Below are 18,434 nucleotides of genomic sequence, written 5' to 3'. Positions count from 1 at the left end.
ATGTAACCCACCCAAACCTCCCCTTCGTGTTTTCTAGCACACAGAAGGGTTACAAAGGGCATAGGAAGGACCTATGTGGGATCCAGAAGGCTAATGAGAATATGGCTAAAAGTTTTTATCTGTCACACCCAGGATATAAAAGCTATTTAATCACCTAGAAGTTTTGATAGTATTCTTTCTGAAAATGTTTATGGTTATGAACAAAGTAAATAAAACTTTCTCCCTAATAACATTGCTGGAATATAGTACCTAACATCCTAAAATAGCCTCATAGAAATTTTTCTGTGATGTCTTTAAAAAAGCCAAAGATTTCCTACTTTCTCATAGTAATGTCATTCTGAATAACCAAGAGTTTTCTCGTGTGCCCATGTTATATAGATAAGTGTCTCAGGGAGAACTTCATGTGGGTTCAAGGTGAGCCCTTTCATATCAAGTGCTGCTCTTGAGTGAGGGTGAATTCTAAATTGGAATACATGAAAATGGTAGTAAAGTTAGAACGGTATAATTTTTAAAAATTTAGTCATCACGGGGCACCTGGGTGGCTCAGTCGTTAATCGTCTGCCTTCGGCTCAGCTCATGATCCCAGGGTCCTGGGATCGAGCCCCACATCGGGCTCCCTGCTTTGCGGGAAGCCTGCTTCTCCCTCTCCCACTCCCCCTGCTTGTGTTCCCTCTCTCACTATCTCTCTCTCTCTCTGTCAAATAAATAAATAAAATCTTTAAAAAATAAATAAAAAATGTAGTCATCAGAGTATTGTTTAAAAGGGAGAAACAAACTAGATTCTCTCTTCCTGTAAAATGAAGCCCAGGTGCTTAGCTGTGTTGCTGGGTAAGCAGGAGTCCTGATAAATAACACTTCTATAAGAATGGGGTCCGAGGGCGCCTGGGTGGCTCAGATGGTTAAGCGTCTGCCTTCGGCTCAGATCATGATCCCAGGGTCCTGGGATCGAGTCCCACATCGGGCTCCCTGCTCCTTGGGAGCCTGCTTCTCCTTCTGCTTCTCTCTCTCTCTCTCTCTCTCTCTCTCCCCCTCTGTCTCTCATGAATGGATAAATAAAATCTTTAAAAAAAAAAAAAAAAGAAGAAGAACGGGGTCCGAGGTTTAACCACTTCAGGTTACAGCCCTTAACTATCTCTGTAGGCCACGTGGTCATTGCGTTATAAATATGGGCACTGCCTACAGCATATGTTGCCTACCTTTCTAGAAGCACACAGACTCCAGGATGAGTGGGTGACTCTTTCCTAAAGTAGGTGATTCTGAGTATTTGATGATAGAAAGGAGTACCTCTAAGCTCCCAAAAGGAAGATCATTCTTACTTACTTACCTTCCTCTCCTGGGGAAGGTCCCTGTTTTGCCTGGGGGTGGAAGAGGGAGTTGTCACAATACAATTCTAGGAATGTTAGGAGCTGTGCTTTGGTTCATTTGCTGGTGTAAACTCACTGAAGTCTCTGTGGAGGGCAAAGGATCAGATAAGAAAGGGGTCATTCTTCATAGACTGAGAAATGTGAAACCTTAGGAATTCTTGTTGATGAATTTTATTCCCTTCTAGTCTGAGTAACCTTTCTTTCTTCCTAGAAGAGACACATGGAAGGAATTGTTGATGGTATGAACAATATTTGAGATAAATGCAACTGTCAGGTGGTTTCCTAGGAGTCCTGTAAGGGCACATGAGGACTGCGAACAGCAGAGTCTGTATTTTAATTCAGTGGAATGTACTCAGACTTCTATGGGGGCTCTAACACGGCAGTAGCCAAGGGCTCAAGGCTGCATTATTAGTAATAGTTTTATGTGTGTGTGTGTGTGTGTGTGTGTGTGTGTGTGTGTGTGTGTGTGTGTGTGTGTGTGTGTGTGTGTACATTCTTGAGTAACTGAGCCATTTCTCCAAAATGTCTGTTTCGTACAAATACTAAGCCCAAGTCAAAAATGTTCACAAAATTATTAGCAAACTCTAATGGAGATTTGGCTTCTCCAGGCATTTGGAACATAATTTCTAAACACCGTTGAGAAAAATGACCTTGGATGTATGGTGCATCAATGAACAGTGACCTTTTTAGGTTAATTAAGAAGGCTGGAGCCCCAGAGGATTTTTGAGCAACTTTTTTTGTTGCCCAAAGGAACTGCAGAATAGAATTGTGGTGTGAATGTGTAGAAAGGGGGTGATTTTCAAGGTTGTGAATAATGACTAGAAGAAAATGCTTTTATATGATTGCAAAAGGGAGATGCTAAATAAACTTTGGACCCTTAGACCTCTTAGCTTTTCTATAAATTGGCTTTTGTGTATCCACATTAAGCCTTTTATTTGTTCCTATTTAATTTATGAGTAAGCAGTGAAAATAAAGAGGAAAATGGGTCAGTTCCATAAGAATGCATGCAATGGAGGGGTGCCTGGGTGGCTCGGTCATTAAGCGTCTTCCTTCGGCTCAGGTCATGGTCCCAGGGTCCTGGGATCGAGCCTCGCTTGGGCTCCCTGCTCGGTGGGAAGCCTGCTTCTCCCTCTCCCACTCCCCCTGCTTGTGTTCCTTCTCTCGCTCTGTCTCTCTCTGTCAAATAAATAAAATCTTAAAAAAAAAAAAAAGAATGTATGCACTGGAAGCATTAACTCTTTCAATTTTTTTGTATAAAAATGTTGGCTCACTGTATGCCAAGCAGTTTTTAATCATGTCAGGCAGCTAACGACGAGTTTCTTTGTTTCCAGCTGACTCGGGTGTAGACACTGTGGCAGGGTTTATGGCCAGCAGCGGAGCCACAGACATCACAAATCGAAACAGCCCGGCCACACCACCAAATACCCTTCATCTCCGTTCCTCCCACAATGAACTGTTGAATGCAGAGATAAAACACACCGAAACCAAGAACAGCACACCCCCCAAATGCAGGAAAAAATATGCACTAACTAACATCCAGGTGGCGATGGGCCTCTCCGATCCAGCTGCACAGCCCCTGCTGGGAAATGGCTCTGCCAACATCAAGCTGGTGAAAAATGGGGAGAACCAGCTCCGGAAAGCTGCAGAACAAGGACAGCAGGACCCCAACAAAAACGTCAGCCCCACAGCGGTCATCAACATAACTTCTGAGAAGTTAGAGGGCAAAGAACCCCACCCACATGATTCCTCAGGCTGTGAAATTTTACCCTCCCAACCCCGGAGAACCAAGAGCTTCCTCAATTACTATGCAGACCTGGAAACCTCAGCCAGAGACCTAGAGCAGAACTCGGGCAACCAGCACGGGGCTGTGGAAGAGAAGTCCCAGCCGGGCCAGAGCCCGGCCTCCACCATCATTGGGAATGGTGAGGTGCTGCCGCAGAAACCAAACAAAGCCCAGTTCAGCCCTGAAGATGGTCAAGTGGCCACAGTGTCATCCAGCCCAGAGACCAAGAAGGATCATCCTAAAACGGGGGCCAAAACCGATTGCGCGCTACACCGGATCCAGAACCTGGCACCGAGCGATGAGGAGTCCAGCTGGACAACACTGTCCCAAGACAGCGCCTCACCCAGTTCCCCAGATGAAACAGGTACCCCCTGGGAAAGGGTGTAGACTCAAGCGGCACTTCCTCTGGGTGTGTTCAGTTATTGACAGAATTAATCTCTAGCCCGACCAAAAAAAGTCCATTTGCGGGCAGAGATGAATGTTAAGCCTCTTGGGGTAAAATTAGGCAGTTTGTGTGGAAAATAGACTTCTCAGTGGTTTCATTTTGGTTCTTACATCAGTTGCTTGTCCTGGTGAGCATTTTTGTCAAACAAATGGGTCCTTGGTGTTAAGTATAGTAAAACATCGTCTGTGTAGAAATTACAGTGCCAGTGCTTAGGTGAATTGTTTCAGTATACTATCTAGAAATACTGGGTTTTGTTAAGCAAAATAAGAAAAGAAATACAGTTGCAGGGGTCAGCATATAGGTTGATTAAAAGAACCAACTATTTTAAATTTCTTGGAACGGATTTATGCTCAAACTAATGAAAAGTTAGAAGTTTACAAAGTTTAAAAGTCTACTTATTATAGACATTTCCCTTTGATCTTTACTGGGGAACATTTTATTAGCCTTGTTCATGTGATACTTGAAAGTAAGAAAATGGTGGGGTTTTTTTTTCTTTTAATATATTCAGAGGTTCAGGATTTTAAGTAGTCTAATTGAGACAGTCTTTCTTGACTTCGTTTATATCTGTATCATCTTCGGATTTGTCAGAGGAATCACAGTTTGGACAAAAATGAACAGGGCTCTAAAAGCCAGCTGCTTTCAATTGCATCTTCTCATAGCTCCCCCAGTATACTGATGATAAGATTAAAACACGCGGAGCACTTGGTTGTATCTAAATTCAGTGTAAACAAGCACTCACAAAGGCTTATTTCTCTAACGTAACCCAGTAACCCAGCTACTACCAGAGTGGGTTCCAAGACCCTGTTAATGTGCTGTAAATATAACAGCACCACCATGGAAGGAAATAACATTTCTGCAACCTAGAAGGCAGAGAAATTACAAGGACTCTAGATAAGGAAAAGAGAAGGAGAAAGTGAAGACATTGACTTGCTTAAAAAAAACCAAACAGTGTTTTTGAAGTGCCCTTTAAAATCGCGGTACTTTAGCTGATGGATTTCATCAGCCCGCTGTAGCTGGAGATGGCAGTAGGGAGGTTGAGATGAGTCCATTTCATCTCATAAATGTCTAGACCTGCACATTACTGGAAGCATAATTATGTTTAATAATGTTACTGAGTTCACAGCTATTACCTTTTACCCATTGAGAGGATTCATATCCTATAGCTGATGGACGCTGTCACCTGCTAGTATTGGAATCTACATCAAGGACTCCTTGAGTTTCTCCCAGCCAAACTCCACTTGCTGTTTTCAGCAGAGCCACCAAGACCTCATTGTCTTCCTCCGGTCCTGACAGTCTTCCCACTGCTCTCCCAGGCACGGTGCTTTCTGTTGGAGGCAAATTTTAAATTTTACGGCGTGGTATTAAATGAACAGTAAAGCCTCCCCTGTTCCTCACTCTAGCCCCTTTCCCCAGTGATGGCCTCTGTTGTCTTCTTCTTTTTTTTTAAATATTTCCTTTCAGAAAACATTTTAGGCATGTTACCCAAATTTTATGATAATGATATTTTTAAAGAATCCTTATCTTTTAGAGATATATACTAATATACAATAGTATAATAGATATAATATAATAAAATGTATACTAATATAAATAATATTGTGTATGGGATTTTCTCCAAAATAATTGAGGTGGAGATTAAAACAAAAACAAAAGCAAAAAAACAAACAAAAAAACTGCCCCTAAGCTGATAATTGTTAAATATGGGTACATAAGGGTTTATTATTCTGTTCTCTCTAATTTTGTATCTTTAATATTCTCCACAATGAAAAGGTAAAACAAGAAAAAAATTACATGAGATAGTTTTACGAATGGTTTGCTTTTTCCTCTTACGTATGTATTTTGTAGAGCAGCGCATATGAGGACGCACTGTTTTTCTACCTCAGGTTTTTTAAGTATCAGGCATGCTTTTCCACCCTCTGTACTTAATTCAGCCTGCTGCAAGTTCTCAAAATATTCAAGCTCCATGGTTTGTTTAATGATTCCCTCACCGCTAAGTGTTTGTATCATTTCTGTCCACAGCCCCTTATCCTGTTGAGTGTGGGTGTCAGTAAGGGCCTGTGGGGAGCTCGGAATGCAGGCTGAACACATGTACTCTGCTCGCTCTGACTCTCTCCGGGACACCTTCCTGGCCTCCCCTTTGCTCACCGCTCCTTCGCTCAGTGTCCTGGCATCACTTTCTGTTGTGTTTCTCTGGTGCTTGGCACATGATGTGAACTGAGTTAGAGCTTTCTTGACACAAGGAGAGAGGATACGTTCATTCTCCTCTCTTAAAGCCAGTTTTGAAGACCTTCACTTTTTAAAGGAAGATTGACAATATGGTGATGTCCCTTAATGGGTGGCTAAGGATAGACATTTTCAGTCAAATATGCTCAAAAGAGTGTGTTAGCTGTGACTCTAAAGCAGCGAGATTGAGTTTTTTTAAAAAACAAGCTTAAGAACCAAATCTGTACTATTTTTTTTTAAGATTTTATTTATTTATTCATGAGAGTCAGAGAGAGAGAGAGAGAGAAGCAGAGGGAGAAGCAGGCTCCCCGCTGAGCAGGGAGCCTGATGCGGGACTCGATCCCAGGACTCTGGGATCATGACCTGAGTCGAAGGCAGACACTTAACCATCTGAGCCACAAGATTTATTTATTTGAGAGAGAGAGAGAAAGCACAAGGGTGAAGGGGAGAGGAAGAGGGAGAGACAGAATACCAAGCAGACTCCCCACCGAGCATAGAACCTGTCATGGGGCTCAATCCCATGACCCCAAGACCGTGACCTGAACTGAAATCAAGAGTCGGCCACTTAACCGACTGAGCCATCCAGGCGCCCCCAGACCTGTGCTGTTGTTCAACATATGGTCACTTTGGGATCTCTGTACTTATTTCAGCATGCTGCAAGGTCTCAAAATATTAATATCAATAGTTTTGGGAAATTCTTTTGGAATTTCCTCATAGCCAGTTGTGAAGTCCTACTGGAATGAAACCTCTTTACTTCAGGATCACACTTCCGAGTTTCAGGTAGTGACCACCACATGAATTAGTGAGTAAAATAAAATCATCGAATTTTCAGCATTTGTATTTCTTTTGGTTTCTGTCTGTCCATTGAAACATACCATTAGTGTTTACAATGATCACGAGCAGTTTAAATGAAACATTGTATGTTTCACTTACAATGGTAAAAGCAGTGTTTATTATACATTTCATATAGTATATACATGTTTATGTATATAATAAACACAAATGCTAACTGTTGAAAGAAAAGAAGAAATAAGAGCAAATTTTTTAAGATGCTGGTATGTATCGCCATTACACATGGTATATGCATACTAGTCTGTATTGCCGAGTGTATATATTTGCTTATCTGCTGTGTGTTAAGTAAATACCCATCACAGTGGTGTGTGTTTTATGACTAAATCATGACACAGTTATCTTTGGATTGCAGACTGTGCTTTGGGGAGCCGAGAAAAATAGAACAGACTCATTTCTACCTTTGGGGCATCCTTTCCAAGTTAGACTGCTATTTATAAAATAAAATGCACTGCCTAACCCAGAGATTGACTTCTTTCTCTTTCTCTTTCTTTCTGAATTGCCCCCTCCAGCATTTTGGTAACTTTTTTTTTGCAGGATCAATCAATGTATACAATATGTTGCTCCTCTTTTTCCTCCTGTGTAGTCTGTTCTCAGAGAAAACAAGAGCCAATTAGGAAAAAGAAAAGCACCTGTGAAATCACTGAGTTTCATAGGAGTTTATCAAAGTTCAAAGAAATGCCTTGACCCTGATTCTAAAAGAAAGGGTTGCATCCCATTTTGGTATTTGAAGGTGAGAACTTGTGATCTGTTAGCGTTTTGCCAGAAATACGGTTCCCTCCATGGCCCCAGGTAAGCACGGTGACTCAGATAAGTGTAGGTTGGTTAGACTGTGTGTCGTCTCTCTGTTAGTCACCTGCTGGTTTATGTTTGTTTCATGAAAACTTTTGAAAGATACATGCTGATGCTTCCTGGGTACAGGTTTCAGTGCCTTGTTGGTACCAACATGTAACTTAGGTTTAATTTGGGGCTTACTAAACTCAAAGATACAGAGTATGAACCTGGGTGGATCTTGTGGACTAGCCATGCCGACATTAGGTTCATTACTAATGTGGACAAAGGCAAGATATACACAGAGAAAACAAAATCTAGATGGTGTGACTTTGGGCCTTATGCATCATTAACTTATCATTGAGAACATGGGCTCTAGACTCAACTTCCTGAGTTTGAATCTCAACTTGGTTAGAGGCAGGCAGTTCACATAGCCTATCATGTGTAAAGTGGGCATGATAATAGGGTCTGGCATAGATCAATTGTGAGGATTCAGTGAGAGCATCTTCAAAGGGCTCTTAGAACAATGGCTGGCATATAGCAAGAGTTTAATAAATATTAGTGCTTATTATTATTAGTGATCACCATTATCACTGCAGCAGTGGGATGGAAAAATTTGCTACTTCCTTAATTATGAGTTGCCTGTATTTTGGACTCTGATTTTAGTTAGGACTTTCTGCACCTTAAAGGGCAGGGTTTGGTCTGTCTTCATCTTTGTATTTGTATTGTCAATGCCTGAAATACAGCAGGTGAACTTAGTAAATAAATAATGATTAACTAAATAAAACTGGAGGCCATCTACATATCCCCAAATGGCCCTGATGTAGTCAGTACATCATTTGATTTTACAGCTCAGTCAACGTCTGATTTTGATGTTGGGTACATATTTTAATAACATAATTGACAAAGTCGCCTCGGAATAGGTGAGACTGAAAAAACAGTTACAGGAAAGGCACAGTGAAATTCTGTGGACCTACTATGTGTCCATAGAATATTGTTCATGCTATTTTCTCGTACTCGGGTGGCCATAGTGGGACTTGAACCATTGTATTCATACACAGCATCCAGTGTTTTTCCACTCTACCATAGTCTTGAGACATAGGTATGTGACCTCCAGAGCCTGAATATGTGAGATTTAATCTTCAGCTGGGTGTGTGTGGTAGTTATCTTGAGAATCTGGAAAATGGAAAATTATATTCTAGAGGATCTTTCCATTCCTTTTTTTTTTTTTTTTTTAAGATTTTATTTATTTGAGAGAGAGAGAGATGGCGAGAGAGAACACGAGCAGAGGGAGAAGCAGGGAGCCTGACGCAGGGCTCAATCCCAGGACCCTGAGATTATGACCTGAGCTGAAGGCAGACCAACTGAGCCACCCAGGTGCCCTGGATTTTTCTGTTCTTATAAAAAATTGAGGTGTAGCTCAAATGTTATTTCCTCTGTGAAACCTTTCAAGACCCTCTGAGTTATTGAAAGTCCTTTCTCGCTACCCAAAAGAATGTTTTCAGATTTCTTTTATCATGTTCGCCTCAGCAGTTTGTGACCTCACTTGTAACTTTCCGTTTAGACGTAGAGCTCCATGAAAGCAGGAGCCAAGTCTTCATTATGTGTGGATACGAACCCCTTCAAAGAGTACGTAATACATAATAAAAGACTGCATAAGTGCTATCTCGTTGCTGGTTGAATAGCTGGAGCTGGATGATAAACATGCATGGTCTCTGAGGGTTGCTACATCAAGCACACCTATAGAAACAGGAAAAGTAAACACGGCTTGTAAACCATAATTGTGAAGAGCACCTGGATAGGATGATTTATATTCCAGGCTCCTAGGAGCGATGGAGAATGGGGGCTGGTCATTCAGTCTGCCACAAACATTCCTCGTATTTGAGGCTATAGGTCTGCAAGTCAGAAAGGCCAGTGCCAAGGAAAAGGGCTGTTTCGATTACATTTGCCTTTACACTTCACCTAGCGTTGCAGATTGATCCATGTTGCTCGAGAGTTTGAATCCTTTGATGTCATGCATTGATTGGTTTCCAGTGTTAAGGCAAGCGAAGTGGACCTCTTTGGCAAGCTGGAGAGCTGGCGAGGGGGGAAAGCCAAGGCACCAACCTAATTATGTCGACATAATTGGCAACTCTTCTTATTTCTGGCTTTAGCTAGCTTAAGAGGGCTAGAACTTTGGATAAGTTTATACTATTAACTCTTCCAGAAACTTCGTTTAAATGTTCATTCTTTGTCACTTGTTTTCTGGTAACTTCAACTATAAATGATTTTTAAATTGCTTTTCAAAAGCTCCGATCCCTTCCAAAACTAATTCCAGGATATAGGAAAGGCCTCATTTTCAGCTGGTTTGCCCTACTGGATTAATTTTAATCTCTTAAATACCCTTTGGTGATTCACTAGCCTGCCTGTCTTGTCTTCTCAGTTGAGAGTTCCATGATGTGACAGGAGGAATTCAAGAAGACAGATGTGAGATGTTTCCAGAATACTCGGACGCACTGTGTTCTGGGGTAGATGATGTGGTTTCCAAATTAGATTTTCATACCCTGGGGGTAAGACATATAAAAATATTTCTTATCTCACCCCGTGAACTTAGGGAAGAAAATGATTTTGCTCAATTAGGTATTTTTGGAAAGTTCTAGACAAGAAAAAAAAGTATTCCCTTAAATGTTCAAGATAGTTTTTGGTTGCTCTTTCATTTTAAAGTATTATACTTTAGGAAACAAGATAAATATAATGAAATGAATGGTAGCAAAAGTCTAATAGTCTGGTAGTGAGCACAAGACAATAGATACATTCAAAGGGACCAGGAAGGGACTGTGAGGGGCCAGAGGGCTGTGGGGTAGAGGATGCTCAGAGGAGGAAACTTCAGTTGGTAGGGATGTGGACAGTCAGGTACTTGAAGTTACCTGTGCTGGGGACTGAATAGGCATCAGATGGAGATCTAAGGAAGGCATTGCCCCTAGAGGTGTTAAAAAAGTAAAGAATCTCTTTTTTTCTTCTTTTTTTTTCAATTAATTACTAAAGAAGTTTAATTTGTAATTTCCCCCACTCTTTTCTCTGCTTTACTGGCATTTTGAAAATAAAAATTGGGGCGCCTGGGTGGTGTAGTCAGCTAAGCATCCGACTCTTGGTTTCAGCTCAGATAGCAATCTCAGTGCCATGAGATCGAACCCCACATCAGGCTGTTTGAGTCTGTTTGAGATTCTCTCTCCCTTTCCCTCTGCCCCTCCTGCTTATGCTCTCTCTAAAATAAATAAATTTTTTAAAAAAGGAAAAGAAAAACTTTGTTTTCCAGTTTGCGCAAGTTAGTTTCTGGGAGAGAGTAGTGTGAGCAGAGTGGCTACTTAGAAAGAGAAGGGTGCACCTGAGTAAGGTGCTCCCAGTGGTGCAAGGAGATGCTCTCCTGCCCTTGACGGAGGGCATGTAGCTGCTGGGATTGTGACTCAGTGGGCCCATAGAGACAAAAGTACTACTGGCGACTTGAAGAATTTTGGTCAACTTTCATCATGAACTATCTGCCTAAATTCTTTATCCTCACAGAAGAACCTTAAATTAATAAATACTTAGAGAGGGGTGCCTGGGTTGCTCAGTTGGTTAAGCCTCTGCCTTGGGCTCAGGTCATGATCTCAGGGTCCTGGGATCGAGCCCTGCATCAGGCTCTCTCCTCAGTGGGGAGTCTGCTTCTCCCTCTCTCTCTGCCCCTTCCTCCACTGCCTATGCCTCTCTCTCTCTCTCTAATAAATAAATAAAATCTTAAAAAAAATAAATACATAGGGGCTTATGACTTTTTAAAAAAAAATTCTATTTGAGGAGAGAGAGAGAGAACGCAGGCAAGCGCATGAGCAGGGCAAGGGGCAAAGAAAGAAACAGACTCCCTACTGAGGTGGGAGTCCAATGTGGGACCCGATCCTGGGTCTCTGGGATCATGACCTGAGCCAAAGGCAGATGCTTAACCGACTGAGCCATCCAGGTGCCCCAAGGCTTATGATTTTAAAAGCCAAGATGCTACAGAAACATCCAGAGCATCAGCCAGCTTGAACTTACCCACATCCATGGGGAACTGAAATAGATCTGTAACTTTACCTTGATTTTCACTGAGCAGTATTATCCATGTAAGTTCATAACAGTTCAGGGGTTTGTGAATTTGCTCATCATAATTTTGTTCATTATCTCATCCATTTTTTCTTTGATTTGTTACTTCATATATACATACATATGCCAGTCATTTTGTTACAGCCTATTCTGTGTTCTGTGGTAGGTGCCTGAGACCTAGAAATAAGTGAGAACCAGCCTGAGACCTCAGATAGCTGACCTACAGATTCTTATTGCCATGGACGCAGCCCCCACTGTATGAAGAGTGCCTTTTACATGGGTCTGTGTATTCTTCGTTTCATTTTGCACATGTCAATACCTCAGTTGGTGTGAAAAGATAAGGCCCACCCCAGGTCCGGGGCAGCCTAAGTTTCCAAGCAAAGAACATAAGTAGATGTTTAGATGTTTTATTTGTTTCTTAGGGCTATTGTAACAAATTGCCGTGTACTCGGTGGCTTCGAACAACAGAAATTTGTTCTTGTGGTTCTAAAAGTCCAAAATCAAAGTGTCACCAGGTCGCGCTGCTTCTGAGGGCTCCTTCCAAAGCTCCCTTGCTTGCCTCTCCCAAGCTTCCCGTGGTTCCTGGCAATGCTTGGTACTCTGTGGCCTGTCGCCCCAGGACTGCAATCTCTGCCTGTGTCTTCCCGTGGCCTTCTTATTAGGACACCGGTCCTTGGGTTTAGGGCCCCCCTAATCCAGTATGACCTCGCCTTAGCTGACTACATCTGCAAATCCTGAGGTTCTGGGTGGGTATAAATGGGGGTGGGGATATGACTCAACCCAGCACAGGTGTCTTCATCGGTAATTCCTTAATATCTGTAACAGGAGGAGATGTGAGAGGATATTTGCAGAAATTACCTTGTTCATATTTTTCAAGAAGGACATCTTACATTTGCAGGTATTCTGAGAATTGATATATGAACAGAATGTGTTGCCGGGGGGGGCGCCTCAAGATGGTTTGGGGGTTGCCTTCGTCCAAAATGTTTGTTGTAGAGATGAGGAAACCTAGACGTGGGCCTGACCCTGGGGCGAGGGGTCTGAAATCACAAACCCAGCTGAGACGGGGAATTAGTGTGGAAAGGGAAGGAAAACATGATGAAGACACAGTTAAGCTTAACATTTAGCAGTGTGGCTCAGCTCTGAAGGGTAGGATAGTTCAGGGAACTTGGCAGATAGAGATGGGGTTTTTCCTTTTGCTCCAAGCTTAGGAACAGACAGGCAGGGATATTGGTAATCACCATGTTTTTCTTACCTGTGTTTGAGAGACATTGCTTACCAAGCACACAGGATTTTCTTAGGAGCTATGTCGAAAATAAGAGAAAAAGATATGACCTTAACTTTAGGGCAATGCAAAGGCCGTATGATGCCAGGAAATCTTCAGAGATCACACATAGGCAGTGCTGGAGAGTATACAAACAACCCACAGACAGGTTTGGTCCGGCAAACAATGTTTTAGAAAACTTTGAATTAGATGCCGATGCTTAGAAATTGGGAGCTTTTCTTACTTAAAAATACAGGTTTCTCATTTCTCTTGTCAATCCAGGAATCTCACAGCACTGAGTGTGAGTGCCAAAGAGGCCCTAGTCAGTGGCTGCCATTTAGGTGGGTCCTTTCCTTCCTAGCTCAAGGCACTGGACTCGGGGACTCCTGCTCTGTGTGTCAGTGGACTCAGCTGCCATATACACATGAAACCGTTATGGTAGAAGAAACTCACGTCATGTCGGTCTTGCCTGTTACAGCTGCATGCAAGGGCAACATCCTGGGCCCATAGTCATTCCAGTGTCAGTCCCAGGCCTTCTGCTAGAATTATAAAGTGTGACATGAACTGTTAAGCAAAACATGCTTGAAATTTTCAAAAACGTCTTTAGATGACTTCTCAGTGTTCTCCATCTGTTAATCTGGTTAGAGGAGGAGAAACATTAGCTTTTCAAAAGCTAGAATGTGGGTGGTTCATAAATTTTGTGCCTCAAGTCTGACGCAGGTAATGAATGTACTCAGTTCGCTTTCATAAATGTGAAGGTAGTCAACAACTATCCTTATAATTTATATATTGCATTTCCCTCTTAAGACCCTTAGATGCAAAACAGTGAAATAAAAGCTTCATATTCAAACACTTCATTGGAAAAATCGAATCACCTGACTGTTAGAAAATCACACGTGATTGGAGCACTCACTGAGTCGCTCAGTGGGTTGAGCGTCCGATTCTTGATCTCAGCTCAGGTCTTGGTCTCAGGGTTGTGGGCATGGAGCCTACTTAAAAAAAAAAAAAAATCACACATGGTCGGCATTCCATGTGGAATGGTCAGAAAGCAAGAGAACAGGATAACTCCAACTCCAAAACCTTCTTCTTGGTACCTAAGAGGGGAGGTGATATTTACCATGTGTGAACTTTCATTTTTTTCTTTTTGTTTAACTTTCCATAGATTTCCTCTTGAATATGATTGAATTTAATCCTCAAAAGGATTCTTGCTCAGTATCATGAGGAACATTGTTAGTTGATTATTTTTCTCCCTCAGTGTTACTTGAAGAAGTCTTCATATAAAACTGAATTGGTACCTCTGAAATATGGTAAAGGTAGATCTCCATCCTGTAAGTGGCTTATTTGGGAAACTGGTTTTGGTCTGTTGTTTCTTTGTTACCAGGATTCTTTTTCTCATATAAATGATAGTATATGTGAGGGTTGTACAAGGTCTACAAGATGGCTGGCACATGAAACCATATTTAATCCCTGATAGGCACATTGAGTCGTGTTAGTAGAACCACAGAACCCTTTCCTGGAATGTTCTAGAAGAAAATGTGGTCATAGCTCCATGTGAAGTTGTCAGAAAGTGAGAGGGTGGAGCTGACCCCAACTCTAAATCATTGGGAAGGGACTGATGGGAGGTGTAGCAGGGGAAGTTCAAGGACTAAAGGTGGCAAGACACCTGGTGATGGAAGCCTCCAGGGATTCTGCTCAGTAATGGGCTGACTCTCCAGTTACTACTTTGCTTTTCTGTATCTGCTCCAGGTGTATGTCCTGTGGGGGGACCTGTAACCAACATTTCCTTTCATCCCTTGCTGATTGTGGACAAGGGAGACATTCCATGACTTCCTTTCTTTACCCAGAGCAAGCATCAACTTCTTTCAGGATTTCCACGTGGCTTTCACCATTTTAGTTCATTTCTTGTCCCTCTGTCTCCTGATGACCTTTCGTCTGTATGCTATGGAATAAGAGCCCTGGGTCAGAGAACAGACTCCATGTATAAATAGAAGCATTTTTAACTCAGTTCTATCATATCTTTAATGGAGTTAAGGACTATTGGATTGGTAAAGTCTAGAGTAAAAATTAAATTATTTCAATTGTAAATAAAAATTTATTTTTAAGGGGGCGCCTGGGTGGCTCAGATGGTTAAGCATCTGCCTTCGGCTCAGGTCATGATCCCAGGGTCCTGGGATCGAGTCCCACATCGAGCTCCTTGCTCAGCAGGGAGTCTGCTTCTCCCTCTCCCTCTGCCTCTCCCTCTGCTTGTTCTCTCTCCGTCTCTCGCAGATGAATAAATAAAATCTTTAAAAAAATTTATTTTTAGGATACTCTTAGTAATGTTGATAGGTTACTCTTACTCCACTCACCTGGTTTCAGTCTGATGAATGCCTACTGAGTTCCTAAACATGCAGGTACTGAGCTAGTGCTCTGGGTGAATCCCAGACTGAGATGTAGTCTTGCCCTCAGAGAACTAACAGGCTCCTTCCTCAAGATTCTTTTAAATCTCTTTATCCCATCTCTTGGCATTCATCACTTCCTGGGTGTTAGAGGCAGACATCCTGGCTTATCCCACTTTGTCACTTTCTTAACCTCTGAGCCCCAGCTGTCTTATCTCTAAAGTGGGAATAATAATAGTAGGACCTACTTTATAAGATTGTTACATGAAGTCCTCAGCACCGGCCCGCAGAAAGCATGTTTTGAAATGTTAGCTACCATTATTATTACTGTCGTATTATCTTTGCTGTGAGGTGGAAAGTTTCTTTGGGATATAGGCTGTTTGGCTTTTGTTGTTTTGTTAATGGCCAGAAACGAGTTCATACAATGGGTGAGCATGTTTCAGTGAATGATTATTATAAAAAGTAGATTGGGGTTTTTTTTGAGTTTTTATTTGAATTCTAGTTAGTTAACATAGAGTATAATATTAGTTCCCACTGTACAACATCCGGTGCTCATCACCCGTGCCCTCCTTATGAGCAGCACAACAAATTAAAGGTACTAGTTTACTTCCTAGAAATTCACAATAATTAGGGAGATGCATAAATCCCCTGCTTCTCAAATGTGAATGTGCAGGACAATCTCCTGGAAATCTTGTTGAAACGCAGATTCTGATGTAGTGGGTGTGGGGCCTGAGATTCTGCTTTTTTTTAAGAAATTTTTTTAATTGTGGAGATTCTACATTTGTTAGAGGCTTTTTCAAGTGATCCTGATACTTATTTCCATGCTTGACCACAGTTGGAGTGGTAACACTGGACCGTAGGCTGCAGGAGGAAGGGGGTTTCAGATAGAGATTTGCCAAGTATGTAGAGCAGATAAGGGTCATAAAGTTCCAAATAAGGCATTTCTTGATTGGGAGAAAAGGACAGAATTAAAATTAAATGGGGTTTAGAGAAATAAAGAAGTGGTGGGCACACAGGGGGAAAAAAAAAGAAACAAGAAAGATTAAGGCAGTGTCCTCAAACTTTTTGGTCTTGGGGACCCCTTCACGTCTTCAAAAATTATCGAGAGCCCCAAATATCTTTTTTTATGTGGATTATACCTATCAGTATTTACTGTATTAAAAATTGGGGTGCCTGGGTGGCTCAGTCGTTTAAGCGACTGCCTTCGGCTCTGGTCATGATCCTGGAGTCCCGGGATCGAGTCCCGCATCGGGCTCCCTGCTCAGCGGGGAGTCTGCTTCTCCCTCTGACCCTCCCCCCACTTGTGCTCTCTCTCTCTCTCTCTCTCTCAAATAAATAAAATAAAATCTTAAAAAAAATTAAAATGGCAATTATTTTTTAAAGTTACCCACTTAAAAAAGAATAAGAAACTCATTATTGTTAACAGAATATGTTTTATGAAACATAAACATTTTTTTTCAAAGCCAACAACAGTTTAGTGAGAAGAGTGATATTGTTTTATTTATTCAAAAATCTCCTTCATGGCTTAATCGAAGGCAGCTGGATTCTCTTATCTGATTCTACCTTTCCTGTGTCTCCATAAATTGTTTTGGTTGAAGTAGATGAAGAAAATTGTGCCAGTCTCATATAGACGTGAAGGTGAAAAAGAGAGGAATATTTTAATAGCTTTTTCAGGTAATTGTGGATATTCTTTTTTGATGTTACATCAAAACTCGATAATTGAGAATTTCTTAAAGGTTACTTACACTGCGGAATCTGAAACCACAGTAGTAAACTTTGTTGTATTGTTGCATTAAAATCCTTTGGCGTGTCAATGGTGTGTCATTTTGAATGGATGTTTTACCCATACATAATTTTGTAACATCATGGATTGGTGATTTGGAAAATACTGGTTCAGTGAGTTGTGAAGTTCTTCCAAATGTTGACACATCTCATTATACAATAGGAAAACATTACATTTGTTAATCTCACCACCTATCTCATCAGAGAAGTCAGTAATTATTGGGAAGCTGTCAAGCTCTCAGGGGCAGATACAAGTTTTCCAAAATTCTAATTTTTGCTTGAAAGCTTGCATTTTATCATCAGCAACAAATACTGTCAGTTATTTTCCTTGAAGTGACAGGCTCAGCTCATTCATTTCTGAGAAAATGTCTGCCTCGTACCTGAATTTGAATAACCATGGTTTGTCTGTCAGTCGTTCTTTTAAGAAGAAAGGATGTCCCATGTGCCTTTTCCCTCAAACAACGATCCTGCCTCCATCTACAGAAGTACTTTATGCATGCTTATATTAAAAAGGTATTATCAAAGATTGAGATTTAATGAAGTTAATCATTTTTACTGCGTCAACAAGGAATTCTTAGGTGAGATTAGCATTGTTTTCAGTGGGGAGTGTGTGTGTGTGTGTGTGTGTGTGTGTGTGTGTGTGTGTGTGTGTGTGTGTGTGTGTGTGTGTATAGTATCGGTGGGTACAGTGATTGCTAGTACAGTTTGTGTCCTTGTCTTGCTCCATGCTGAAAACACCAGCAATTTTAGCCATTATTTTTTTGTGCCCTATCAGTTAATAGATATCAACACAGTGGAAAAGGCTGTAAATAACATCTTAGAATTATGAAAGTCATTTCGACCTCAGAGATGCCCTGACGCTCTCTCCAGGAATTTTGCTCTCATTGTGAGGATCTGTGCTTCTAAGCATTTTGGTTGGAGAGGAGAGTCTGTGAAGGCTAATTGTGAGAGAGGTCAGGTAGGTAGATGGAGGCCAGATTGGAGAATGCTAATGCTTAAGTGTGAACTTGCTTTTGTGAGTGAGAAATGGTTGACAGTTATGAGAAAAAGAGTGTCATTAGTAAGGTGGAGTTTGAAGAAAGTATGTCTGACCTCGGTGCCTAGAGTACGTGGCAGGGGCAAAGGAGGCAGGCTGTTGGAGATGATGATGATCGGAGGAGACTGTAGCTTTAAATATAGCACAGATGTAGGGGAAAGGCATCTCTAGGATTTAGTGATTGATGGGATATGGGTGGTGAGAGAGAGGGTAGAACCAAAGATGTGAGCGTTTCAGTGTGAAGACTAAGAACATGATGGTTTTTAGAAATAAGGAAGTTGTGAGGAGGAGCTAGTTTTTGGAGGAGGAGGAGGTTTTTGATTTTAGACGCGTGAGTTTGAGATAATGTGGAACAGCCGGGTGTCCGAGGGTGTGATGTCCTGAAGTCAGAGTTGTGGCTTTACTCTGACATCAGATTCTTCACTATGTCTGGGACTTTTTTTGTTTTTT

At 41.5% G+C, this 18,434-nt stretch overlaps 1 protein-coding gene across 20 annotated transcripts in view; it reads left to right on the top strand.

Annotated features, from left to right (window-relative positions):
• The window catches only part of APBB2 (amyloid beta precursor protein binding family B member 2), a 356,077-nt gene that overhangs the window by 170,745 nt on the left and 166,898 nt on the right, over window positions 1-18,434 (top strand). For all 20 annotated transcript variants that reach the window (XM_027599383.2, XM_027599387.2, XM_027599390.2 and 17 more), the window contains one exon: window positions 2,696-3,511. In XM_027599383.2, the coding sequence (XP_027455184.1) occupies window positions 2,696-3,511 (816 nt within the window). The remainder of the gene's footprint in view (window positions 1-2,695; window positions 3,512-18,434) is intronic.

Source organism: Zalophus californianus, chromosome 2, assembly GCF_009762305.2.
Source record: "Zalophus californianus isolate mZalCal1 chromosome 2, mZalCal1.pri.v2, whole genome shotgun sequence".
Classification (NCBI taxonomy): Eukaryota; Metazoa; Chordata; class Mammalia; order Carnivora; family Otariidae; genus Zalophus; species Zalophus californianus.
This window is presented reverse-complemented; position numbering and strand designations above follow the sequence as displayed.